This window comes from Oryza sativa, chromosome 5 (assembly GCF_034140825.1).
Source record: "Oryza sativa Japonica Group chromosome 5, ASM3414082v1".
Taxonomy (NCBI): domain Eukaryota; kingdom Viridiplantae; phylum Streptophyta; class Magnoliopsida; order Poales; family Poaceae; genus Oryza; species Oryza sativa.
This window is the reverse complement of record NC_089039.1, coordinates 21,781,182-21,809,174: the sequence shown is the minus strand read 5'-3', so window position 1 is coordinate 21,809,174 and position 27,993 is coordinate 21,781,182. Positions and strand designations below refer to the sequence as shown.

Here is a 27,993-nt window from a genome sequence, read left to right as displayed (position 1 = left end):
GTTGGATGAAAAGACCGGACATACAGTTGACCCGTTTTAGACCGCTCTAACCGGCCGGCTCTTAGGTGAACCGGTAATAAACCACTCCGGACTGGCAGGAGTTGGGCCGCTGGCCCGTTCGCGTGGTAAGCCTTAAATGGGCCTGACGGAAAGTGCGTGCAGTTTTCTCGGCGGGCTTGGCCGTGGTTGCGAGTCCGGAGTTGGGCTGCAGTAGCGACCGGATAGACTACCCTGGTGAAGTAAGTTGAGCTCCTTGCCACCGTCAGATCACGCATGTACGGTTCAGATTAATCCCACACCGGTGTAGAGGGGTGGCCACAAGCCAGTCTCCCCGACTCGGCGACTCCGCGTGCTTCGTGCGACCGAGCCTGTGTGCGTCAGATCGTCGCGGTCGCGGCTCGCGCGGCGCCCATCTCGTGTACTCCCCACCCTACCCCCACCTCGCCGTCGCCCTCGCCCTCGCCGGAATCCCTCGGCCTCGCGATGGCGGCGCGCGCTACGTTCTCCCGCTTCCCCGTGACGGCGGAGGCGCTGGAGGCGTGCGCCGTGCAGTGGGGCATCGCCGTGACGCCCTTCGCCGCCGCCGACGAGCGCGGCCAGGCGCCGGCCGCGGGCGCCGGCGGCGACCGGGTCCCGCGCTGCGAGCACTGCTGGGCCTACCTGAACAGCCACTGCGACATGGAGCGCTGGGGCTGGTCCTGCGCCCTCTGCGGCACCCTCAACGGCTTCGACGACGACGCGCTCCGCCGCCTCCAACACCCCGAAGGGTGGCCTGAGCTCACCTCCTCCTTCGTTGACCTCGAGATCCCAGGTTTTATTACCTCTTTTCCTTCCTCCTCCTGCGTCAGCGTGGTTTCTCTTAGCTGGTAGTACCGTAGTGAAATGTAACCCGACAACCCATGAATTGGGTTTGTGCAGTGGATGGCTCGGAGGGTGCAGGAGACGGTGTGCAGGCGCGCCCTGTGTATGTAGCGGCTGTCGATCTTGCATGTAAGTGGAATCCTTCGCGTATTGCACCGTGATCATGGAATTTTTTGAATATTGCCCCCCTCCCCTCTGCAGTTTGTAGTGGTGGGAATTTAATTTTGCTTGTTATATAATGTAATCTTACCCAAGTAAACCCAACTATATGAGAAACATAGAGAAAGGAGAGAAAAAAAATGAAATCGTGTAGCTCAAATTTGTATGCTGTTATTTGATAATATCTGCAGGTATGAGTCTAGGAGCTGAGCATTCGATGATTATTTAGTTGCATTTCATCTTCAAACAGTCCCCTCAGTTCGTGCTCATATGATTTATTTTCAGAATTGTTATTGTAGTGTTTGAATGTATTCAGGTTCTGAAGAGTTCCTGGAGCTTATTAAGAGTGCACTTCTGGCAGCTCTAGAAGGTTACTGTTTTGAACACTTGAAACTTACTGAATTATTGGCTGCCTGAACTGTGAATTGTCAGTGAGTATAATTTATGTTGCTCCTCAGTTGGCTTTTTCTCTGTGCAACAGCTCTGATTCCAGGCTCCCTGTTTGGGCTTATGACGTTCAGTCACAAGATTGGACTGTATGATGTACAAGGTCCAATTCCAGTTGTAAAAAATGTTTTCATCCCTCCAGACACAGAAGAAGATGGGCTGCCTGTTGCCCTTGAAGATGCCATGCCCCTACTTTCTTTTTTGGCCCCTGTATGTTATGATATTATAATAAGTGTTACAGTTTGCTGAGTCATTTTGAACATGTAATAATGGCAAGATAAATTTATGAGCAGATCGACACATGCAAAGATCGAATTGCTGCTGCCCTTGATACATTGCGACCTACATCTTCATGGGAGCGAGGTGCTGCTTCTGGGCAGGAACCTGATACTGTTTTGCTTGGTGGCCGAGGTTTTGGAACAGCCATGTCTGCTCTAACTGACTACCTAAGTTCAGAGTATGGAACTACTTTTGCTTTGGGTATGGTAACATATATTCCCAATGTGTGCATTTTTTTTAAATGATTCTTGTCAGTCATGCATTACTTTTCTAAGATAAGATGATGTACTTGCTGATATTTTTATTAAATCTTTTTAGCCTAACTACATTTTTTTTTTAAAAAAAATTCAAACAGCTAGGGTATTTGCTTTTCTGTCTGGTGCTCCTGATTATGGAGATGGTCAACTAGACACTAGGAGATATGGTGAACAATATGCTAGCAAAGGGGAAGACCCTGACCTTGCATTACTTCCTGAACAGATACCATTTTATAAAGACCTGGTAAGCTCCGAATGATTCTGGAGGGAAAGAAATTACATTTTTGGCTGAACATGTTTGGCATATGTCAACCTTATTGAAAATTTGAAACAGGCAGCTGTCGCTGTTCAAGCAGGAGTATGTGTAGACATATTTGCTATAACCGACGAATACACCGATTTGGCTTCGTTGAAGTTTTTAAGTATTGAAAGTGGTGGCTCATTGTTTCTGTATACAAATACAGACGATTCAACACTTCCCCAGGACATGTGAGCTTGATCGTTTGTTTGTCTTTTTTTTTTCTGCACTTCATTCAAATTCCATATTCCAAATTTTCTGATCCACATGAATGGCCTTTGCCCCTTGGTTTGCCTTTTCCTCTAACAGATATCGCTTATTGAGTAGACCCTATGCATTTGGTTGTGTTCTAAGGTTGAGAACATCTTCAGATTTTGAACCTGGCAATTCTGTAAGAATTCAAGCTATTTATGTTTAATAACTTTGATGTATTGTCAAGTCAATATCTAATGCATCTGTCATTTTTACAGTATGGCCATTTCTTCCCTGATCCTCAATATGAACATGTGCAACATATCATCTGCTGCGATTCATTTGCTACTTATGCATATGACTTTAACTTTTCACACCCTGAGGGCTTTTCCAGGTATGATTTTTTTTTCTCAGTATATATTTCACTCAACCATGGGACTTTCCAACTTTCTGCCTTGATCCTATCAATTTAGTGAAGACATGTGATACTTGTCATCAGTGATCAGATAATATGTTTTACATTTTTCACAGGCACACAGATCCTGCTGTTGTACAAATTGCATTTCAGTATAGTGTTATTGAACCTGTCAAGCATACATCAGAGAATGAAACACAATCATCTACAAGGTATGCAGGATTTTGGCATTCCTTAGTTTACCGTTAAGTTAGTCTGTTCCATGCCTAATTGGCCTCCTTTCTGGCCGAACATGCCAAGCCTCTTGTGCTATTAACATTTAATATTTCTGTTTTTCTACTACTAGTTCCTGTGCTTACAATGATTAATAATGCATGAGTGAGTATAGTAATGTTACATAGCTTCATTTGTTCCTTCTTCAGTTTCATCTTTGTTGCTGTGCTTTTGGTCAAGTGATGTCTAATTTTCAAGTTGATTAATTATAATGTCACATCCTACAGTAACATGTTTTGTCTAAAGAGGCGGTTGAGAATAAGGACATTGCAGTATCGACCAGCTAAAAATATCAACGAAATATATGACAGTGTTGATCCAGAGACTCTCCTACATATTCTAGTACATAAGGTAACCATGTTCAGTTTTCTTGAAATCATACCACTTCATTTCAAGATGTTCGGCAGTTTGAGAAGAAAAATCTTTATGGTTCATTCGGTTACTCTGTTGCATGATATGTTGTCAGGATTAGAAATGTAGTGAACTCAAGACCATTAAAATAGTGTGCTATGGATTTCGATTGGTGAAGGTTCTATTTAAGGAAGATTCCTCTGTAGATTGAATTCTGTAAGAAAATCATTAGGAAGACGTTTTTTGTAGCTTTTTTTAAAAACAATTTTGTTGAATGATTATCCAAGTTTTTCTTGGAGCTCCATGTTTACGCCTTTTAACTAACAACACCTGTGAGGAATATCACTTTTCTTTCTTGCCCTAAATTAACTTTGATTTCTATACTTTTACTATTTTTGCTCTCCTAACTTAAGTCTATTCTGAAATGTTGGCATCAGGTTATTTTAATTTCATTGGATAAAGGAGTTAAAGAGGGCAGAAGTTTGGTACATGATTGGCTGTCTCTCCTTATAGCTCGGTATAATCAGGCATTGAGATCTGATGCACGAATTCCAGAATCACATGTTGATGTTGACTTCTTACAGTGCCCACAGCTGCAAATGTTACCTCAGCTTGTGTTTGCATTGTTAAGGAACCCTCTTCTTCAGTTGCATGAAGAAGGCATTCACCCAGATTACAGGATATATTTGCAATGCCTTTTCAGGTGGGAAATCAAAATCTAAATTTAGGGCTTTGTACACTGTTCATTAAAAAAAGCATCTAAAAGAATGATGTTGTAGAATATTTGCACTAGCAATTACTTAAAAGAATCATAGATGTTATACATGTTAGAATATGCACGCTAGCAAAAAAAACGTTGGGAAAAATTATAATCATGTATACTGTAGGAAACACAAGGGGTTTGTAGCCAAACTTAACCAAGCCAAAATCTTGGCAATGCCCAAAAAAAAGTCACTTGTTTGGTTTGTAGCTAAAAGAATTGGCATTGCCAAATTATTTGGCTTAGTTGAAGGCCAAATGCAACTTTGGTAGTAAAGCAAATGAGTGCCTAGCCAATTTTTACCAGAAAAAAATTGGCAAAGGCCAATTCTTGCCATTGCCAAAAATTGGTAAGGCTAGGGATGACTATGAACCAAACAAGCCCAAGATTGTACACATTTTCTATAATCATGTGTACTGTAAGAAAGGCAAAATATTGACCACTCTGAGAACTAAAAGGAAAAGATAAGAATAAATTGCTGCTGCTGCTGCTTTGGATCTATTTTGCTTTATTTGGAATTGAAGCCAATTTTCTATCTCCAAGCGTACAAGTTTTTTATTGAAACTCCTTTCCGTTGTTATTACAGTGCCCTGGAGCCATCTTCTCTAGCCAAAGCTATATACCCAGTTTTAGTTTCATACTCGTCACCCGACAAGCAAGCATTCCCTCGGCATACGTTGAGCCGGGCTGCTCTAATCATGAGTGAGAGCCCCATATTTCTTCTGGATGCATTTACGAACCTTATTGTTTACTATTCACCGTCTGCTGATCCTTCACTTCCTTTTCCTCCACCTCATGACTGTAAGTACACCATTTCACTGTTTGCATGGTGTGCATTGTTTTTTTCACTTGATTGCTTCATCTACTTATTTGTTTCATATCTTTGCATATCACGTAGGTCTTTTGAGAACCATGGTTAATGAGTTGAAGCAGGGCAGGTGTATAACACCAAAGCTGACATTTATCCATGGAGGACGAGAAGATCCAGCATTGTTTGAGAGGTATCTTATTGAAGAGCAAGATGTTGACGGTACAGGGTTTACAAGTGGTAAAGGGTTTGTATCGTTCCGTGAGAGCATCAGGCATGCTGCAACAGACATCATCGAGACAGAAAGTAGTATCTAGTTCAAGACGTAGCACAATTCAGCTCCAAAATCATGGAGTAGATTGTATGAAGTCATCATAGCCTTCATTCCTTCATATAGATATAGCCTTGGAGCAATAAAAGGGGAGGGGATCTTCTGGCATCATAGTTGCCTGTGTGTCTGTGTCACTGTCAGTAGCTTAACTTTGTGGCATTTCGTGTATATCCGGTACCTCTTTTATTTTGTATACTCTTTTTGTTACGGAACACAGCGATACAAAGAATAACACATCAGATTTATACAGTATAAGTAAAATGATTAATTATATTGTTCAGGTTCCCAGGACTATCTCATATCCCAGTATAAGGAATTTACCGGTTATTCTCATCTTTAAGAATCCGTATTTGTATACCATGCATTCTGGTTCCGGCTCATTTTTGGCTTCTCCTTTTCTTTTGGAAGCAATGATGATCGGCATGGATCAACTCATGCTATATGTAGAGTTCATATGGTTTTTCCCCCGACATCGTCAAAATGTCAAGCCAGATGACAATGTGCAAGTGCAACAAAGTGCTCCGGGAATCGTCCACAGAAGATAAAAAAAACATGACAACCATTCAAAACACAAGGAGAACATCATATATATATAATCTTTGCTTCTTTTGGCGAACCATAGCAAAAGGGGAAGAGAAATTAGGACTCGCCAAATAAAATATTTGGAAGGCAAACTACTCCGAACACGCAGCACAGACCAGACAGCACGGTAATCTCCTATGCTTAGTTCCTGATAATTTGCTAAGTACGTAGTCCTCGAACAATCGAGGTGATCAATGGCGCGTTCAGACGCTCAGAGAATCAACGTCGTAGCCACGCCGGCGGCACCGGCGAGCACGGCCGGCCAGGTCATCAACGGCGGCGCAGCTGCCGCACCACTACTCTTGCCGTCCGCCTCGGGCGACGGGGCAGGCGCGGTGGCGGCCGGCGCCGCCGGGGCGGGGGTCGTTGTTGCTCCGGCAGGCGACGAGGACGGCGCCGGGACGGGCTCGCCGGGACGGCATAGCTCGGGCGTTGACAGCGGCGCCGGCGACGGCGCCGGAGCGTCACTGGCCGGAGACGCACCATGGTGGTGCCTGAGCTGACGCGCCCAGTCCACTTCGGCCGCCGGCACGGCGAGCGCCCCGGCAGCCGCAGCCGCCGCCGCCGCCAACGAGCACAAGAAGAGCAAGTGAGCCCTCGACATCGACAAGGGCGCCATGGACCGGAGCTTCACTTCACCTCGATAATGGCATATAATGGGATTGTTAGCTTAGCTCGAGCTGAAGCAATCGTAAGAATGTAATGGCAGCGTATGCGCGCGTAGAAGCTGGTGATCACCCAGTGCACGGCTCGTAGGATCGCGTTTATAGAGGAGTCAGGAGTGCGAGCGAATGCGCGGAGAAGGCGAGCAATTGATGCCGGTGCGGGCGCGGAAGGTCTTGATGGAGCATTTGATTGATTCCTCGTCGCGGGTTTTGTGTGCATTTGCTTGAAGCCTTGAATCATGCATCCTGGGCGAAGTTTTCGTGCGGAAAATCTGTGCATGAGACGGGCCAGAATTGATGGTTTGATGTGCATTCTGTTTGCCCAGCTGGTCCCGGAGATTGGCGTATAGCTGGGTAGCATTTGTTTCCAGGGTAAAATTAAATCCGAGCTATTTCTAGGCATCAACGTAATCTTTTTGGACAGCTCGACTTTCTTGAGAGGATAGCTCGCTAGCCCAGTAGTAGCCCTGGCCTTGTGACGAGTGTGAGTTGTATCGAAATTAGACGGCAGTAATTGAAGTCTTATGGCCCAAGTTAAAATTGGTACAAAATATCCCCGCAAAATAAAATCGTACAAAATATAACAGTGGAGGAAAAAGAAATTGACAGCTGTGGGATTTGAACCCACGCCCTTTCGGACCAGAGCCTAAATCTGGCGCCTTAGACCACTCGGCCAAACTGTCACTTGATTAATTTAGTATCGTCTTGCATTTATGCAATTTACTCAGAGTATAGAATGAAAAGACTACAGGCGCGCATATCCCTTTCTCTGCAGACTCTAAAACTTTTTGTAAGGCCGAGTTTAGTTCCAAAGATGACGACATATATGCACCTTATACATTTGGATTGCTCTGTTGAGCTTCACGAGAAAATGGATCATTGATAGGTTTTCCCTTCAGTTTTATGACTGTCGTGAGACAAGATTGGGGATAGAGGGTAAAATACCTTTTTCCCGCCTATTCTAAGAAATGAGCCCAAATTCAAAATGAACACACACTTTGACCGACGAGATTTTAGTATTCCAATATGTCCTGTCCGCTACAGGCTTTTTGTCTGCTTTATATAGTTCATAGCTATACATATGAGATTACAATTGTGCCCCTCAATGGGCCTATGTAAGATTACAATTGTGCCCCTGCCATATGAGCAACCCTGAGGGCATTTTGGTACATTTCAGGGGTCTTTATAGTCTTTTGGTATCAACTTGATGGAGTGGTTGAGTGGCCCCCGGGAATATTCTCTTGGTATCTTTATTGCTCAAATTGCCTTCTTCATGACAAGGAGCTTTTTCCACCACCAAAGGTCTTCTCCATGGCTGAGAGTCTTTTCCACGGAAAGTAGTCTTTTCCATCTCGACCACCCTTCCTGGCTTACTTGGTAGTTGACCTGTCATTAACTCAAGAAACAGTCAAAAGCGGATGATTTGGCTTAATGGCAGGAACTTGCTCGAATGGTGTTTTCCAACTCGAACGGCATTTTACCATTTCCCTGTTCGAATGACTCTTTGCCACTCGGATACTTTGAATAAATACTCAATCTTACTCAATCTCTTCCTCTATAGTGTTTTGGGCCGAATATGGAGGGATGGTGGTGACCCCCTGCTACAACAAGCCCCTCACGGGTAAGGGCGATGTGTGTTTTCGGCCGAAACCGTGTTCGAGTCAAAAGCTGGGGGAGATGTCCTCCTATTCGGTCGAAAAACACTAGGATAGAAAATTTTGAAGTTCAAAGGTGGTTATTTTTGTTAGTCATTATGCATTTATTTGTTTATTATATATATATATATTATTTATTATATGTACATTTTTTTTGTATAAATATTTACATTTATTATTATGCTTGTATGTGTGCCATGTGTCAGCTTTGCATTGGGTGACTGGAAAGAAACGCGCCGCTCCTCCCGGACCTATATAAGGTCTGCAAGGGTCGCTCTCAAACGGCTACTGTACCGTCCTCTACTGACTCAAATCCTTGTATTTGTTCGAAAACTCCCTTTTCACTCGAAAACACCCTTTTCGCTCGACGTTTCACTTTTCTTCGTGATGGGGAAAGATAAGCAAAAAACAACCAAAAAGGGCAAGTCAAAAAAGGTCAAAAAATCCGAGAAAAGTGCTATTCTTTTAGGCCCTTCGGCCATCAAAGACAAGCATTTGAATGACCTTGTCAAAAATGGGGTTATTTCTAACCGGAAATCCCTGGTTTGACCCGTTGGCGAATCAGATCCTTCTCCTAAGCCTGGATACACACTTGTCTTCGAAGATTTCTTTGAGGCCGGCTTTAGGTTTCCGTGCAGCTCCTTTTTTATCGACATTTTGAAGGTTTTCAAACTCGGGTTCCCACAACTCACCCCTAATGCGCTTGTGCGCGTTGGGATATTCAAATGGATGATTCGCAGCTGTGGCGGGAACCCTCATGCCGAAGATTTTGCATATTTCCATAGCATCAGCCGCTATACCAAGCAAAATTCCAAATTCGGTCGCCTCAACTTCTACCCTCATTCAAAACATGGATGTCCTTGGCCAGCTGTGCCCGCCATTCGAACTAAATGGGGGAACAAATGGCACTCTAAATGGTTTTACCATCAGATCCCTGCCGACCTGCTTGCCAACAAAGAGTGTCCTTTCACTTTCTCTTGCAAAACTGCTAAGGTTGTAGCCGAACCGTCAGTAGCCCTTACGGCGGATTTTCTTGCTATTCGTTCTCGAGTTGAGGAACTTGTTTCGAAATTTAGTGTTCGAGACTTGTTTGAAGAATTTGTTTGTCTTGGTATCCAGCCACTCACGGCCGGATGGAATATTTCCCTAGGGCAGGTGCCAAGCGAAGCCACTTCGACTTTGCCTCCCTTTGAAGTTGATCTGAACAGTAAGTTTTCATTTTTCCCTTGGTCTAACACATTCTTGTTGTTTATTAAGTTCGAATAATTTTGTTCGAGTATTTTGTACTTATGTATGTTTTTTGTTTGCTATAGCTGTTATCCCTGCAGACATTGTCTGCCCCTGCCAGACATATCTTGGTCCTTATACCAAAGATGAGCATGCGAAGTACCAATCTTTGCAAAATGGTTCAAGGATGAATCGAGTGTGTCTTCCCTTGGGCTCGAGATTCCTGCTCGAGTTCATCCTGAGATAGTCCCTGACTCGGGCAAGAAAAAGAAGAAGGCTGCGAGGAAATCGTCTTCCGATGAAGACGATGTTGAAGTTGAAGAAAATGAAGAAAATTCGGATAATGAGGGTAATGATGGGAATGAAGAGCTTGGGGAGAATGAAGAAAATGAGGGGAACGAGACTGGCGAAGATAGCTCGAGCAGTGACGACGACTCGAGTGATAGTTCGAGCGATGACTCGGATGAGTCGTCGGATGAGGAAACTGCCCTGGCCGTTCTTCCTGCCCAAGCCGCTCTGAGTGTCTTGAAGAGGAAAATTAACCCAAGCGGTTCCCTTCCGGGACCAAGTTCGAAAAGGATTCAAATCGTTGTTGACAGTGATGACTAGCTTGACGTAGAGAACATTCTGGTTGACGTGTGTGCCATAAACGTCACTCCTCTTCGAGCTGATGCTAGCCTTGTTGTTCCTGCTAGCACCGTCGCCCCTTTGGATGTGCTTGCGTCGGCTGCGACAGTGATTGAAAAAGAGGCTACCATCAATCCAGCTCAAACAACTGATTCAAGTGATTTTGTCCATGAAGATGACAAAATTCCTGCTGCTGAATTGCAAACCTCGGCCCTGGTAGCCCAAGACCTTGAAACTACGAGAAAGGTTGTCGAGGAAGCTGTTCGAACCGACCAAGTGGGAGAAAAAGATGATGAAGCACATTCTCCTCCTTTTCTGTCAACTCCTTCGCCCCAACTAATTCAAGATGTTCTCGGTGGATTTAGCGAGCGGTGCGCTAAAAATGGTCGATGGCTAATGGGTTTGCCCAATTTCTCCGACTTGGGAGAAAGTAGCCATCTTGGCTCGAACTTTTGCATAAACGACTTGAAGTACCATTGTCGTGACCCAAGGTCATGGACAAGATTGGGGATAGACGGGAAAACACCCTTTTCGCCTATCCTGAGAAATGAGCCCGAATACAAAATGAACACACACTGACTGACAATATTTTTAGTATTCCAATATGTCCTGTCTGCTACAGGCTTTTTGTCTGCTTTATATAGTTCATAGCTTTACATATGAGATTACAATTGGCCCTTAATTGGGTCCACATGAAATTACAATCGTGCCCATGCTAAATCAGCAGACCCTAAGGGCATTTTGGTACATTATGGAGGTCATTGTGGTCTTTTGGTGCCAGCTAGATGGAGTAGTTGAGTGGTCCCTGGGAATATTCTTTTGGTATCTTTATTGCCCAAGTTGCCTTCCTTATGACCAAGAGTCTTTTCCACCACTATGGGTCTTTTCCATGGCAAATAGTCTTTTCCATCTCGACCACCATTTCCGACTTACCCGGTAACTGACCTGTTATTTGAAAGTGCAGTAATCCCCCTAGTGGGTTTTGGTGATTAATGACAAATGTGGTTAAGGGACTAATGAGTTTATTGAGTAACTTTCAGGTGCATTAGTCCAAGGTGTGGAAGATGGATGCTTGGAGACCCCCCCCCCAAAGTACAAAATCAAAATGGACCGGAACTCGAGAAGTGCATAGGATAGTTTATCTATTGAAATCGAGTTTTTAGGAAAAACCGTACTATTAAGAGGGGTTCCAGGTGATGTTCTGAGATATATCAAGTGCTCTTAGTGTGAACCAAGTGTCAAGTTTCCCTAGGAGTCATTTTTACAAATACTCCATCTGTCCAAAAGTGCAAGTCCGGAACTTCCTGTCTTCTAGGTCCGGAAGTTCCGGTCTTGTGAAAAAGCATCTACACTACCTTTACTAACCCAAATAATTTTGTTTTATTTTTTTTGTCCAATCCCCTATTGTTAACGACCGAATTTGGTAAATTCTGCATTGGAAAAGAGGATTAGATCGAAGTGGAATCAAAGGCGAAGATCGATTCAAGAACAGAGTAAGAATCGGCTGGAGTCCGGATCGGCTGGGTCCGAGTCAGACTAGGTTAAGTGATACAGCCGATTCCAACAATATGACTTGTGTACGACATCGGGTTGAGTTGATATGCTTCAAGATGATTGCCATGCATGGATAGAGTCCTGAGAAGGCAATTGTATCTATTAATTAGGATATTTTATGTAATTTCCTTAGAGATATGTTTAGGCAAAAGTCTGCTGCAAAGACTTATGGTATCTTAGAGTTTGTTAGAGATGAGAGTCGTGTCCGACATGGACATAGTTTGTAATTTTCGGGTATAAATAGACCCTGAACCCTATGTAATCAATGAACACACATGTTCAATACAATTTCGGCGCATCGCCACCCTTTTGCTTTAGTTTTATTTCGACGAGTCCTTGCTTCGGGTTGAGCTGCATCGGTTTCGATCTTTAACAAGAGGTAAAACTTGTTATGACGGCTTGCGTTCTCAGGATTAGTGCTTCCATCTTTATGATACTATAATCTTGTTTATATAATTCGTCGAGTTATCATATGTCTTACATAATCTCTGGCAATATCGTTATCTAACCTACAATTGGCTAACATCTGTTGGAAGAGGGCAGCCGATTAAGTTAGATTTTGACGTTGATTTAGATTATATAAGATATCTACCACTCTATGAAACTTCCAGCGGCTTGATTATCTAGATATTGTTTTCTTTTCATACTTAATGCTGCATCAGTTGAGTTTGATCTATTAAGTCGTGCTTAGAATATTAATCTCTAGCCTGCCTTTTGGTTGCTGATTAGGGTAGCATCGGAGTTTCAGCCGATCTTATCTGATTTAACTATATTTGCTCTATATGCTTCGTTGATATGTTAAATCTGCCCTTTATATTAAGATCTCGTTGCATTTAAGTATGTTAGTCCTTTGTTTGATATATTCTAGTTGCTTTGATATCTTAATATAGAGTTGTATCGGAGTATTAGCCGATACATGCTAGATCTATCTGATCGGCTATGCTATGAACATATATAGTCCTGTTATTAATATATATTTCGATTTAAGTGATTTATACTGTCTCGGCATGGCGACCGATCTATCCCAATCACTTGATTTAAGTATATATCGATATGAGAATTATATATCGTTAATATCTACAGCCGATCGAGTAGATTTAGTTCTTCATTATCTATTTACGATTGCCGATCAATTTACATATGATATCGGCTCAAAGATAAATGATATGTCATCGGCATTTAGCCGATTGACTATCGTTTATAGGTTTAACCGCGGTTCCTTTGTCTTTATTTCTTGTTGATTGCAGGATCAAATCAACTGGCATGCTAGCATACCCGAAGGCTAGTTTTGGACCTGCACTGGAGTTAAGCAGATCTCCCAGGCTTCGTGTTTTACGTCAACACCTATATCTTCCATCTTCTTCTTCTCGGGGTTTGTGTGGAGGTTGCCCCTTACACAAGAGTAGCTCACATTTTCTTTCCTTATTTATTTCCTTCCACATTATCATCCAATCATATATGGTATTTTTAGGGGCAGCGCATCAAGCATCATAGTACTTGCCCGTAGAGCAAGTATAATAGAGGGCTATAAAAAAGATAAATGCTGAGGTGGATGAGAGAGGAAAGGAGAGAGATGAGGAGTGAGCTGTAAGTTTACAGCCTGCTTAGGCATAAGAACTAAGAAAATCTGTGAGACAGACAGGTGGACCATATATTTATAATGAAAAGTTAATCACTATATGAGTGAGCTGATAGATAGGTTATAGATAGTGGCTTTATTATTATCCTTGGTCCTAGGATCTCTGGAGATCTCAACAACTGGAGTAAAAGCATAGTCAAAACACGTTCCTTAACTTTCATTTAATGCAGCTCACCTGTGTTTTTTAGACTGAAGCAGTAGGATCTCAAAAGCTAAACAGTGTAGTAATGGTTATATGAAGTCACCACTATATCTTTGTCTCATTATAAATGTATTTGTAGTATCTAAAACACAAATTATTAGGGAAGAAAAATTATCCAGGTGCGTGAAAAGGAGATGGTTAAAAGTAGGAGATAGCCGGGGATAAAATAAATTTAAATTTAAATGAGCGGTGACTGGTGAAACAATTAGTAATTAAACATATACTATTTATAAAATGAATTTAAATTCAAGAAATACAAATATTGTGAAAGAGAGGTAAGAGATATACGGACACACATTTAGGCTACAAATATTGTGAAAGAGAGGTAAGAGATATACGGACACACATTTAGGCTGTGTTTAGTTCGTGTGCCAAATTTTTTTAAGTATATGAACATATTTGAAGTATTAAACGTAGACTAATAACAAAACAAATTACATATTTCACCTGTAAACTACGAGACGAATCTATTAAGGCTAATTAATCCATCATTAGCAAATGTTTACTGTATAGCATCACATTGTCAAATCATGGCGTAATTAGGCTCAAAAGATTCGTCTCGTGATTTACATGCAAACTATGCAATTGGTTTTTTTTCATCTACATTTAATGCTTCATGCATGTATCCAAATATTTGATGTGACGAAAAAGTTAAAAGTCCGAACAAAAAAGTTTAAATCTAAGGCTGTGTTTAGATCTAAAGTTTGCATCCAAACTTCCAACTTTTTCCATCACATTAACATGTCGTACACACACAAACTTTCAATCACACCGTTTCAATTTTCAACCAAACTTCTAACTTCGGCGTGAACTAAACACAGCCTAAACACGGGACTGCTAGCTTTAGACACAATCGCGTCAAACGTCAAGCTCCTCCCAGGACACAGCTGTCAAGTACTGTAGAATTCATGCCTGTCTGCCACCGGATTATGACCAAAATTAGGCTGTGTTTAGATTCAAACTTTAGATCTAAACTTTTAACTTTTTCTATCACATCAACCTATCATACACATGCAACTTTTCAGTCACATCGTACCAATTTCAATCTAAACTTCTAACTTTGGAAGGAAAAACGCAGCCTTACACACTTTTCCACGGTTTGTCAAGCTGCTAGCTCTAGCTCCATGTCCACGGTCAACCGCTTGACGCTTGCTCCAAGCTGCCAGTTGTTGTATCGCCTTGCTGTATACATGTCGTTGACGCAGCAAAAGCACTCAACCATCCATCGGTCGGTCAACACGCACCTTCTCTTCAGAAAACGCAATATATCGAATTGTCGATATGCTCCTCTCTGCCGTCGGATCTCGGTCGACGACGACTGCGATCCTAACTCGCGTCTGGTGGAGTGGTGGTTTCTCCCATCGGTTTCATGTATCACTTTCGAATATGCCCGCAGTGCTTCGCCCGGGTGAAGGTGAGCAAAGGAGAGCAACAGGTACAGTTAAGCGATACTTTGATGTCTTCCTCGGTCTTTACTATTAGCTTCCTCCATTTTTTCCAAATAAGTTTACTTTTAGAGTAAATATTACATTGGAGTTTATGATATTAAGAAATAATTAACTGGGAGTAGATGAAGTGATGAATAGTTGCATTAGGATTTGATAAAGTAAGGATATTCTAGTATTATTTTTATTTTGGTATTTGTGTAATAGGTGGAAAATAAAACTTATTTTGGGATGGAGGTAATAGCTGTCAAAATGTCTATATAATATATGCAATGATACTACAGTACTCAATTATTTACCGTAGGATCTAAATAGAAATGTTGGCGGTCGTAATTCTTGCTGTTTTAGGTAAAAAAACGGTACTCTCCTTTTGCCCCAAGTTATAGAGCATCCTACTTTCTAAGAAAATCAAACTCGATAAATTTTGATTAATAATTACACTAGCAATATTTATGCTAAGCATTATGTATTTTATATCAATATATTTATATTTAAAAATACTTTTATGTGGTACTAATTTTATAATTGTTTAATAATATAATATGAAATAAACTAATTATTAAAATATGTCATTGAAGGTTGTGTAGAAAAAATATACTCCCTCCATCCCAAAATGTTTGACGCCGTTGACTTTTTTAAAAATGTTTGACCGTTTGTCTTATTTAAAAAATTTAAGTAATTATTAATTCTTTTCGTATCATTTGATTTATTGTTAAATATACTTTCATGTATACATATAGTTTTACACATTTCATAAAAGTTTTTGAATAAGAAGAACGGTCAAACATATTTAAAAAAGTCAATGGTGTCAAACATTCAGGGAATGAGGGAGTATGCATTATAGTTTGGGATGAAGAGAGTATATTCCTACAGTGCGGAGTATATTCTTGTCTTTACCAACCATATTGTCCTGAAATAGTAGGGAGTTTTTTTTTCTGACTGTTTTAGTAGTATATTGTTTTGATCTGTATCGATAAACCATCAGAACCGGAAGAAATATAACCTTAACCCTGGATGTTGTTAGTGTTGATGCTATATCAATCATTATAAAGTATTCAATTTAGCAAGTTCCATCTTTCAATATTCACAAATATATATAGTTGCATATGATGTAAATTTATTACCTAAACATGCCTATAACTTGCTTGTCATTGTAGTGCGGTGTTTCTGAGACTAGTTCCGTTTCCAATATGTTTTTCGACGTTCCAGTAGTTACCAAAGTGTCATTTTATTTTTTGGAAAATAAATGGTTCTAGAAATGGCTTAGAGTTTTCTTCTACCGTTTTCTTTTTTTTTAACGAATCGGTACTAAACTGTGCCCATTTCATTAAATATAGTGGGAGAACAAACTGTACAAAGCAAAAAAAAATGAAAATTTACATATGGAAAGGAGAAAAAATTGAGGGATTATCTCGGTTAGCATTTTTGCGCCGGGTAGGGTCCAGGTATTGGCCTCCTCCTTTATCTTTGCGCAGAGCGATAGTGTCGAGAGTTCACTCTGTTAGAAAATTCTTTGATTTCTCTCTTTTCAAATCTCCCATGTCCCTAGCAACAAGAAGGTGCGAATTCCTTTTCTCGGTGTCTCCCTGGGTGTGTTGCTATTGCTGTCCACCAGTCTTTGAGCGATGTAGGTTCGATGTGCTCTTACGACGTATAGCAAGCCAGATTCTCCCAAATGCTACTAGAGTATCTGCAGTCTACTAGGAGGTGGAACACCGTTTTATAAGTATATCTACAAAACGAGCACTTTGGCCATCCACATGTAGTCAGTCTATCTGCCGTCCAGACATTATTTTGGTTCACCGTTTTCATCCACTCGAGATCTGTTCCAAGATGTATCTTGTCGCTACAATAAAAGATGTACTGGGTCTCAGTTCCACCAAACCTTACGAATCGGAATCCTCTGCATTACAAAGGACTAATGAAGAGGCACGAAGCTGTGGGCATTAGCCCGTCCTATACACGGTTGAACAAAAATGAATGGACTCGATTAGATACTACAATAACGAAATGCAGTAAATCGTCAGTGTTTTTAGAACGGTAAGTTGGGTACAGTCGTTGCTACAGTTCTGCTACGGTACAACTACTGCTAATCTCTGTTCACATAGATGGGAAAGTATTTCATTCTTAAGGGATATCCTCTCTTTTTTTAATCATTTTAATGATAATAATATCTCTACTATTATAAAAATTAAAGATGTTTTTGTCGGTACTTTGGTACGTTATCCATGTATGAGTCGACCAGTTTTTATGTCCGTTCGCTTTTTGAAATATATATCCGTATTTGAGTCTGTTTTTAAATTTGTTCGCTTTTGGAAATATAGAAGGAGTCGTCCAAGCGAATTCTCACTGTGAACTTCATCTTAACTAAACCATATAAAAATAATAAGGTTAAAATAGTTTTTACCCGTAACAACGCATGTGCTTTTTTTTCTAGTAAATAAAAACATTTAACATGATTGATCGATATGAATTTTGTTAATTTTTTATCCACTTATATAGGTCAAATTTAAACTTGCACGAAGTGCCACATTACATGATATATCTTGCCAACTTTTTATATAAAAAATAATAAATATTTATGCGATATGTATAAAACGATAGGACGTCCTCTTGACGAAAGAAAATTTGTCTTTTACATAGACTCAAATTACTATCAAACAAGTTCTCTCTGTATTACTTCCTTTGTTCCATATTTATCATTATATAAGTTTTTTTAACTAAGGTTAGAGGAGTATTAATTTTTACTAGTACTATTAGAGCAGGTACAATAGCAAGCTATAAACCAGCTATAAACATATTTTAAAGAGATAAAAAAAGAGAGAGAAAAGCAGTGGGCTACAGATCTGTAGCCAGTTGCAGCACAGACTCCAACGTAATGTGTGTATGAAATGTGGGACCATGTATTAATAGTATAGTAAGGAACTATTATATGAATTGGCTATTACATTGGCTATATATGATTTGGAGCTAGTAGTTGGCTATACTATTAAACTTGCTCCACTACTAGCTCCAAATCATCTATAGCCAATATAATAGCCAATTCATACAATAGTTACTTACTATACTATTAATACTTGGTCTCACTTGTCATACACACATTACATCTTGGAGCCCGTGCTGCAGCTGGCTACAGATCTGTAGCCCGCTGCTCTTCTCTCTCATCTTTTGTCTCATTAAAATATGTTTATAGCTGGCTAATAGTCTGCTATTGTACCTGCTCTTATGCACTAGTATCGGCCATCGGAGTGCGTCAGTTCTTTTAGAGCAGGTACAATAGCAGACTATTACCCAGCTATAAACATATTTTAATGAGACAAAAGATGAGAGATAAGAGCAGCGGGCTACAGATCTGTAGCCAGCTGCAACACGGAATCCAAGACGCAATGTGTGTATGACAGAGACCATATATTAATAGTATAGTAGACAACTATTATATAAATTGGCTATTAAATTGGCTATAGATGAATTGGAGCTAGTAGTGGGATGTACTATTAAACTTGCTCTAAGAGCACCCGCATGGTAAAGTAAGGTGCTCTCTGTAAAACACGTACATCTCAGGAATAGACTAGATTAATAGTAAACCACCTCAATAGTACGTCTACATGTGTATCTATAGCTCTCTAATGCATTGCCTCGTTTTTCTCTATAGACTATCTCCAGGTTAGTAGATAGTTTTACTCTCTCTCTTCATTTAATCTCTTCAAAGTAGGAAAATATGCTGACATGGATCTCTTGTAGAGAGCCTATAAATAACCATTGCGGGTGCTCTAAGAGAACTTACCTGCGGATTAGTACTAGTAAAAATTGGAAAGATTGGAAAGATATGCAAAACAAGGTGAGCCATTAGCGCATGATTAATTGAGTATTAACTATTTTAAATTTCAAAAATGGATCAATATGATTTTTGAAAGCAACTTTTCTATAGAACATTTTTACAAAATACGCACCGTTTAGTAGTTTGGGAAGCGTGCGCGTGAAAAACGATGTGTTTTCTCACCCATCTCACAGGAACAAACGCAGCCAAGAAGCCAACGCGCTGACTCCAAAACTCCACACAAAAAAAAGAAGCCAAGAGTGCGACGTTAGACTGGGTCACACATGATCATTGGACACATGCGCACAAGGCCAAAAGTACTGCACTTTTCACACTTTTTTAGTACTTCCCCCTGCACGCGTGGGTCGCGGTCCAGGCCGTGAGCTGTCCCCTGCTAATAACGATACGGGAATTCGCGGGGCCGCATGGGTAGGTGAGAACCATATGAGATCGAGTCGAGCGTACGCAGCTGAGCAGCTCGTTGCTCCGCTTTTGCGTACGCCGCGCACTCCGTAAACACTTGCCGTGACCGGGTCGCGGCGTCCGCGGTTGGACGGATGCATGGACGCCGTCGTCCTCGCTAGCTGTCTCGCAGTGGAAGCCGAGTGGGACGCGAGCGAGCAGTGCGGGCGGGAGGGCGTCCCGCGCGCCGGCCGCGTGTGCAGCCGGAAGGCAAAGCGAGCACGTCGAGGTCACTCACATCTGTTCGGTATCTATCACTCATGATATGCTCGTTTAGCCCAAGATTGATCCGTGGTTTGCCTAAACCATAGGGCAAATGAACTTGATAACACTCCTCGGTGCCTAGCTTAATTTCTTGGGCAATTGGGACAAGTCTATTGTCCCTAGACCTGTTCAAACAGGTTGAGCTGGGTTTTGTGTTGGGCTTGAAAAAAAATTGCATTAAGCATGAGCCCGGCTGAGCCAAGCACAAGCAAAAGCCTGAAAGCCAATATTATGGGAATATGGCTAGAACGCCCATTGATGAAACCAAATTTTAAACATTAATACAACAAAAATTAAAAACTTGATATTTCAATCATGCAAGAGATCCCACATCACACAGACCAAATAACCACTTCGAGATTTTCTTCTCATCGAGCCTAGCAACTTTAATATAAACCACATTTTTCATTGGAGGTCGCTTGAAACATAGACATAAGATTTTGTAACAAATAGATATAAGATTTTGTAACAAATATTTGGACCCTAAACTATCTCAAATGGAAAAAGTTATAAATTATAAAGTTGTCGATCTCATCGAGTTCTACAATTTTGATATAAAGTTTTATTTTCACTCGATCATATGAAAAGGTTAAATGCAAATATTTGTTTTTTTTACTTCCTCCGTTTCACGATGTAAGACTTTCTAGCATTGCCCACATTCATTTAAATGTTAATGAATCTAGACATATGCATGTGTTTAGATTCGTTAACATCTATATGTATGTGGACAATGCTAGAAAGTCTTACATTGTGAAACTGATGGAGTAATAAAATTGATTTATATAAAATTGTAAAAAAAAATTTACAAACGAGTCACCATCTTTATAAACAAGAACATTTTCAGAGACGGCTGAGACTTGAGTGATTGTTATTGAAATTGGTTTTTGGATACGGTCAGTGACTAGCTTTTCTAGCTTTTTTAATAGGCCAATTTTTCCGATATAATCGTGATCGGGTTTTCTGACTTACTTTATAGGACCCGTTTTAAAACGGGTACAATAACATATTATAAGTCAGCTATAAACAGATATCGAGAAGATTAAAGAAGAGAGAGATAAGCAGCGAGCTACAGATTTTTAGCCAGCTACAGTACGGATTTCAAGACACAATGTGTCTATGATAAGTGGGACCAGATATATATAGTGTAATATATATTTATATGTTGCTATTGTATAAATTAGCTATTAAATCAACTATAGATGATTTAGAGTTAGTAGTTGGCTATACTATTAAACTTGCTCTTAGATCATCCGTATAAAGAAAAGGAGGATGCCATTAAAGATGGGTATTAAGGCCGAGTTTAAGGCCTGTTCACTTTGGTGTCATTTTCAACCTTTTTAAATTTTGGTAAAGTTACCAAAAAAAGTGGCTAAATTTAGTTTGCTGCCAAATTTTGGTAACTATATAAGAAATCCTGCAAAAAATTTGGCAAGTTACTAAAATTTTGGCATAGTTGCCAAAATTTTGGCAAAATTTGGTAAGGTTTTTTTGGCAGCAAAGTGAACACCTTAGTTTCAATTTTTTTCTTCAAACTTCTAACTTTTCCATCATATCAAAACTTTCTTACACACATAAATTTTTAACTTTTCCATCACTTCATTTTAATTTCATCCAAACTTTCAATTTTAACGTGAACTAAACATACCCTAAGCAGTGCCGAATCCTATGACCTATTGGTCCAATCAGAAAACGTTAGGTCCTATGCTTATACTCCCTCCATTCACAAATGATTAGCATGTATGGTTTGTGCAGCGATATCAATACACTCCCACATGTCAGATGTCACTTAAATTGGCATCGATCAGCATGCAACACCGTTTTGTATGTCCTGCACATGCATTTGGGTCGTCAATGATATTGCTTAATTGCATGCATGCATGCACCACAATTAGAGCATGGCTAATGATTTCGCTAGCAGTCGGCTGTAACGCGCGCCAGATCACCACGCGGTGGTGACGGACCCGCTAGTATTTAATGCACATAAACGAGTCTAAGCCAATAGCAGCGGCAGTAGCGCGTATCCGCCGGCCTCAAGCAGGCGCGTCGCGAGTCGCCCGTCCAGTTCTCTCTCTTCGTTTCTCCCTCCTCCACGTAGACATCAGTCTGCTTACAGCCTGTTGTAATACTTGCTCTTACAATAGCAGTTACAACAGCAGGCTATAAACCAGCTATAACCATGTATCGAGAAGAAAAGAGAAGAGAGAGAAAAAAGCGGGCTACAGATTTGTAGCCAGCTGCAACACGGACTCCAATACATTATGAGTGTATGAAAGGTAGGACTGGGTATTAATGATGAAGTATATTTTTATAGGTAATTATTGTATGAATAGGCTATTAGGTTGGCTATAAATGATTTGGAGCCAGCAGTTGGCTATGCTATTGAACTTGCATGCAAATGACCATTTAGTACTGTACAGAAAAACAAAAGTCACATGTAGGAAGTACCAAATGTATGTATGCATGCATGAAGGCATTTAGAGATAGTTAAGCGCTCGCTTCTCGTGCATATGGGGAGTTAAAGTCTACATGCTTCTTGATTCTCCCCACATATTCACTTGAAATAAAATGTAGGGTTAATTGAATCCATGTCACTACTATTCAAAATATCGGCTACGTGCCATTAGAATTTGAGAAAATTGAAACCATACCACTCCATCATATTTTCCGTCAAAAATCTCCGTTAGCCCCAACTGCACGTGGGACCTAGTTGTCGGTTCAATCTTCATCTCCCTCCCATCTTCTCTTTACCCTTCCACTCTTCCCACCACTATCGTCGACCACCACCGTCGCAGCCACGGTTATCGACCACCTTTGCGGAGGCCTCGGGAGCCACTGCTGTCGTCGCTATCATCCGCCCCAACCGTGGCAGGAGGCTTAGGAGTCTTCGCCGTCACCGCCGTTCGCAGCGGTAGGCTCTGGAGCAGCCATCCTCAACGCCATCCGCGCAGGAGGGCTCAGGAGCCGCTGCCGCTGTTGCTATCCTCAACCCCATCTGCGACGGGAGGGCTTAGGACTCGCCATCGCTGCCGCCACAGCCGTCCTCGACGCCATCCGCGCAGGAGGGCTCGCGACCCACCGCCGCCGTCGCTATCCTCGATCCCATCCGCGACGGGATGTCTTGGGAGCCGCCGCCGCCACCGTCCTTGACGCCATCTGCGGTGGGAGGTCTTGGGAGCTGCCGCCACCGCCATCCTCAGCGCCATTTTTAGGATACCATACTCAAACCGTGTATTCCCACATACTTGCTCTGATACCAAGTCTGTGGGGATGCCTGATTTGAGTACGGTATCCTGAAAAATCAGTCTGTGGGGATACCCTATTTGAGTACGGTATCCTAAAAAATCTAGTATGTTACAGCCATCCATGCGGGAGGGTTCGGGAGCCGCCACCGCCGTCGGTGTCCTCGATCCACGATGGGAGGTCTCGGGAGCTGTCGCCGCCGTCCTCGATGCCATCCGCGGCGGGAGTGCTTAGGAGCCGCCGTCGCCGTTGCCGCTGTCCTTGTTGCAGTTGCACGGATGGAGGAAGATATGGGGAAGTAAGAAGATGGAGATGGAACTGACATGTGGGACCCACGTCTAGGGGTCTGACGGAAAACATGATAGAGTGGTATGGTTCCAATTTCCTCAAATTTAAGTGTCATGTAACCGATATCATTAATAGTAGTGGCATTTTTTTAAATAGCATATTTGTAAAGGCATGGATCCAATTAACCCTAAAATGTATGGTAATTAAGTTTTTTTTGTCTTGGTGAAAAATATCATTGAGTACTAAACAAAAGTGAAAGGTCGGACTGCATAGAAAGTAACATCATTTGTTACACCACCTTAACGCACAAACCGGTCCTAAGCGATCAGTATGGTTGTTAGACAGCAGCATTAGAACAAGTTTAATAGTATAGCCAACTGTTAGCTCTAAATCATCTATAGTCAATGTAATAGTCAATTCATATAATAGTTGCTTACTATACTATTAATACTTAGTCTCACCTATCATAAATACATTACGTCTTGAAAACCGTACTGCAGGTGGTTACAGATCTGTAGCCCGCTGCTTTTCTCTCTCACACTTTATCTCTTAAAAATATATTTATAGCTGATTTATATCTTGCTATTGTACCTACTCTTACTGTACTATTGCCATGTCTCCCTGCTTCACTTATAGGACTTGATGTACTTTGGACTATCATGTATGACTCGTTAAAAACTGGAAAAAGAAGAAAACGCACGAAGAAATTAAAATAAAGGAAACAGTAGTCAGTGTCGTAGCAGCGTAGCTGATTTTGTAACGCGTGGAGTTCACTTTATTCGTCTCGTAGTCCCTTCAATTTCCATCGATAAGTACACCCAATGCGCGCAGCAAGGTTGACAGAGGCCGTTTTACGCGTTTCGTTGGGTAAACGAGTTGGCGATTTAAGATTTGGTAACATGTACCATGTAGTTTTTGCCTTTATGAAACTTATGCTAAGGATTCAAGTATTCAACCCCATCAGAAAATAATTCTGATGTAAAAAAGAATAATTATTCCCTTCATTTTTACATAATTGTCAGTTAGACCCTATAACACATTAACAATTAGCGCACAAAGCAATAGTACTTCTTATCATTGACTTGCATACACAAAAAGCAATACACCAAGGGTAAGATAGTCGCATACCATAGAAAAATGACCATATATAGTTTTTCCCCTGGTTAAAGAAAACATGCAAATGAAAACGGACACTTGGTCGGTGTGTGTGTATATATATATATATATATGTATATATATATATATATATGTATGTATATATATATATGTATGTATGTATATATATATATATATATATATATATATATATATATATATTAGCTTCAACGACCGATTATATGATTTTATCAACTATAATTTTGAAATATATTATGATTATGATGCATCAAAGTGTCATTGTTAGACAAAAGTATTTCACCAATATTCACTTTTCTAGAGTTTAAAAAAATCAGTGGCTAAAATTAAATCCGTTAAAGTCAAATTTGGCAAATATTCCTACCGAGGTCGGTCTGTGTGTCGGAATTCGGTGACGTCTCTTTCAATGGGTAGCGGTCTACTCGCACCCTAGCAGGCTAGCACTAGTGCATTTGATCTCGTGTCATTCTCTTTTGCTCTTTGCTGCTGTACGGCAAGATCTTGATTAGCAGGTCACAAACCGTATCTCTACTATGGATCATTGAATCAGTCAAGAAATCAACAAGTTTGCGGGCTGTTTGTTGCAGCAGATTTAGTACTCCTCTGTCCAGAATATGTTTGCGGGCTGTTTGTTGCAGCAGATTTAGTACTCCTCAGTCCAGAATATAAAAAGTTTTAGAGTTAAACATGGTAATTAAGAAAATAGGTAAAAATAAATGGTGAAGAGTTGTGATTGAATTAGTAGTGGAGATAGGTGAGAAAAGTGAATGGTAGAGTGTTGTGATTGGGTGAGAAAAAAATGTTGGTGGTGAAATTGTTATATTTTGGGACAAATCTTAATAGCTAAAAGTTGTTATATTTTGAAACGGAGGAAATAATAATTAACACACCAACTGTTTGATGGCGCCTCAAGTCCTCAACCCAATAAATAGCTACGGGTGGCAAAACTATTTATCCGCACAAACCGGATCAGCTGACACACACACACCCACACACACACACACACACACAGAGTGATCGATCGAAGCATCGAATGATACTGTGGCAACATAGATGAAATCGATGGATTAAGTGATTGCCGTTTGAATATCTGAAATTGATGGCCATTATTAAATAATCTGATTTCTATAATGACTATATGAGGGTATAAATGCATGAATTGACAGCTACAAAATTAAAATGTTATTTTTGAAATCAAACCATGGAATTTTATATAAGTCATTTTTATATGAAACACACTGTTGTTTAGGAACTTAGTAGGCGTGCAAACGAGAATTCAAATTTCAGAATCAGAAAAAAGAGCATAGCCTGAACCAACCAAACCATTATGGCTTATTGAAATAATTAAGTTAACATATATTTTTATGAGGTGTTTTACAACTGTCTATATTAATATTAGAATTAATTTAAACCATTTATTCCAGATGGTATATATTTGTACTACTGCATTACTGGTGGTAGAATAATTTCTACTAATAGTAGAAAGTTCATAAATTAAGGTTTAATACTACTTCTATCGGTGATAATATACTTACAGTAGAATATCATAAAGGTACTCAAATTTTTACATAAGTCAAAAAAGACCGAGTATTTGCAACCAAAGTTCATAAACATCATCACGACTGTTCGCCGAATCGTTACCCTTCTATCCCCCGTGTCGCTTAGGGGCAGGGGCGACACGAGCGGCGACCACCGCTGCCGCGCTACACACCCAGCTTCCTCCCTCCTCCGCCTTGCCGCCGCCCAAGCGGGGCGACGAAAACCGCGTGGATGCAAAGACGACGGTGGTGGGGCCTTCCTTTTTCCCCGAGGTCGCGGGGTCAGAGCCCACGACCTCGAGCTTCGGGGTGACGGTGGTTGCGGTGGCGGCAGACTGGCCACCAGCGTCGAAGAGGCAGTGTCAACAGCTAGGTGGACCAGGGTGGTGACGGCGAGGTGGCGGTGCCGGACCTGGTGTCCCCCGCCAGATCCGGCCCCTCCCATCAGCATCCGGCCTCCCTGGCACAGGAGGCCGGCACTCGAGCCGACAGCGGCGGCGAGGCGGTGGGGTGCGGCAGTGTGGAGGCGGTGGGGTGACAGTGGAGGCGGCGAGGCGATGGTGGAGGCGATGAGGTGTGTCTTCCGGGCTCCTTCCGCTTGGATTCGGCTTCCCGCGAGCGACGGCGCGGGCGTCGTGGCGCCATGGCGACGGTGGAGGCGGCGGGGATGTTCTCCCGTCCTCCTCCCACCTGGATCCAGCCTCCCTCGGGCGACAGCAAGGCGATGCCAACGTAGAGGCAGCAACGCGGACGTGGAGGCAGCGGGGCATTGGTGGAGGCTGCGAGGTGGGTCTCCGGCTTCCTCCCGGTTGGTTTCGGCTTCCCGCGGGTGGCAGCGGCTGCACGCATCGCGCGTGAGTAGCAGCAGTGACCAGTGACAGGCCTCAAGCGGCTGGCAGCAGTGGCGCCGTCTTCTCAATTGCCGGCCGACCAATATCCTCTTGTGGAGCTCCTCCTCTCCTATGGCTGGATTTCCTGTTCTGGTCGTGGGAAGCTCTTGGAGAAGGGTGGAGGGGATGGCTCTATGCAACAGAGGATGGCAGCGGCATGGCGGTCTCGTGAGCTTGCCTGTGTTGTGGTTGGTGGGCTAGGCTTGATGGCTAGAGGGACAATGCGGTGGTCCGGCGACGTTCGTTGTGCGGGTGGGTTGTGTAGTTTTGGATGAAAATCGCTGGCGAAAGCCTTAGCTGGCTTGATGCGACGACGCCCTTAGACGTCGTTTTCCTCCTTGGAAGCATTGTTATGGCATCCTTTCTCCCTCACTGCCAAGAATCTTGTCTGTGCAACGATAGTCGTTAGTGAACTCCTGGGTTGAAACTCTATAGGCCTAGCTGTTCAGCGAGGCCTTCGCCTTCTGGGTTCCATTTCTTGGATGTGGCGAGCGCCTAGCTTTCTTCGTTTCTGCTAGGTGAAATCAAAGCTGCTTCGTTGTGGTGCGATGAAGCTCGGCAACGATAACACGTTGTAGTCTTCTAAGGATGCTGGTGGTTGCTGTACGCGAGAAGTGGTGCTTTGGTGGCTTGGGTTAATGCTCAAAGTTGGTTGTCGGTGTTGTTTGTTCATTTTGGCGATGCATTTGGCAATGATGATGCGATAGATGTGGAGTTGGAGCTACTGTGTCGCTAGGTGACAAGCTCGTCAACGATAACACTTATCTCGCGAAGTCAAAGTCTTTGTGTCGCTTTACGACGAGCACTTTTTCAGCGTCTGTTTCTTTGTAGTCTTGGCAGCTTGAGTAGTTAAATTGTGGTTGTAGTAGTGGTTTTCGCCTAATTTTTCCTAATTAACTGTGCACTGTAAGGTTTGGTCCCGTTTTCTCCTTAAAATGGGACACTTTCTTTTTTATATAAAACGTCTGCAACGGCCTGACCGTTCGAAAAAAAAAATATTAGCGCACTGCTTATACTGTGACTTTTCTGTCCTAGGGTGTAACTTATTCAGTGAAGCTGCAAATTTTGGTAAGACATCAAACCACAAATATTATCACAAACTTCAAGCTTACCCAAAAATTATTAATAACTTTTTTTGAGATATAAAAAAATGATAATACCAAAATTTTATAAATGCCGATTTTGACATTAAACCAAACATTGGCTTATATTTTTCATTCCATTGTTTATCTATGAACCCATTCCCATTTGGAGCGTCCATATCGATCAAGATGGTACAATCAAGGGCAGAGACATGTCTAGGGCAAGTGATGAGCCTTAGGTTTATTACCTC

General features: G+C 41.7%; 2 protein-coding genes and 1 non-coding gene across 3 annotated transcripts; 1 reads left to right on the top strand and 2 right to left on the bottom strand.

The window, feature by feature from the left end:
- Positions 1-356: 356 nt before the first annotated feature.
- Positions 357-5,719, top strand: LOC4338928 (protein transport protein SEC23 D). The gene is made up of 14 exons (XM_015785147.3): positions 357-811; positions 919-990; positions 1,337-1,390; positions 1,502-1,677; positions 1,761-1,947; positions 2,102-2,247; positions 2,338-2,492; positions 2,611-2,692; positions 2,772-2,887; positions 3,025-3,120; positions 3,409-3,532; positions 3,970-4,235; positions 4,879-5,093; positions 5,191-5,719. Exons 1-14 carry the CDS (start codon positions 484-486, stop codon positions 5,415-5,417), a joined length of 2,244 nt encoding a protein of 747 aa, XP_015640633.1. The 5' UTR covers positions 357-483; the 3' UTR covers positions 5,418-5,719.
- A 505-nt stretch (positions 5,720-6,224) lies between these two features.
- LOC107275424 (classical arabinogalactan protein 7) lies at positions 6,225-6,632 on the bottom strand. Its single transcript, XM_015783138.1, has one exon. The coding sequence runs from the start codon at positions 6,630-6,632 to the stop codon at positions 6,225-6,227; it is 408 nt and encodes a 135-aa protein (XP_015638624.1).
- A 649-nt stretch (positions 6,633-7,281) lies between these two features.
- On the bottom strand, positions 7,282-7,361 carry TRNAL-UAG (transfer RNA leucine (anticodon UAG)). Its single transcript has one exon. It is a non-coding gene; the product is annotated as a tRNA-Leu (tRNA).
- Positions 7,362-27,993: the final 20,632 nt, after the last annotated feature.

Bases quoted from the DNA above. Each gene is read 5' to 3' on its own strand.
- LOC4338928 (XM_015785147.3), top strand. From the start codon at position 484: ATGGCGGCGCGCGCTACGTTCTCCCGCTTCCCCGTGACGGCGGAGGCG. The intron at 2,888-3,024 runs GTATGATTTTTT...CATTTTTCACAG, and splicing joins CACCCTGAGGGCTTTTCCAG to GCACACAGATCCTGCTGTTG. The intron at 5,094-5,190 runs GTAAGTACACCA...CATATCACGTAG, and splicing joins TTTTCCTCCACCTCATGACT to GTCTTTTGAGAACCATGGTT.
- LOC107275424 (XM_015783138.1), bottom strand. From the start codon at position 6,632: ATGGCGCCCTTGTCGATGTCGAGGGCTCACTTGCTCTTCTTGTGCTCG.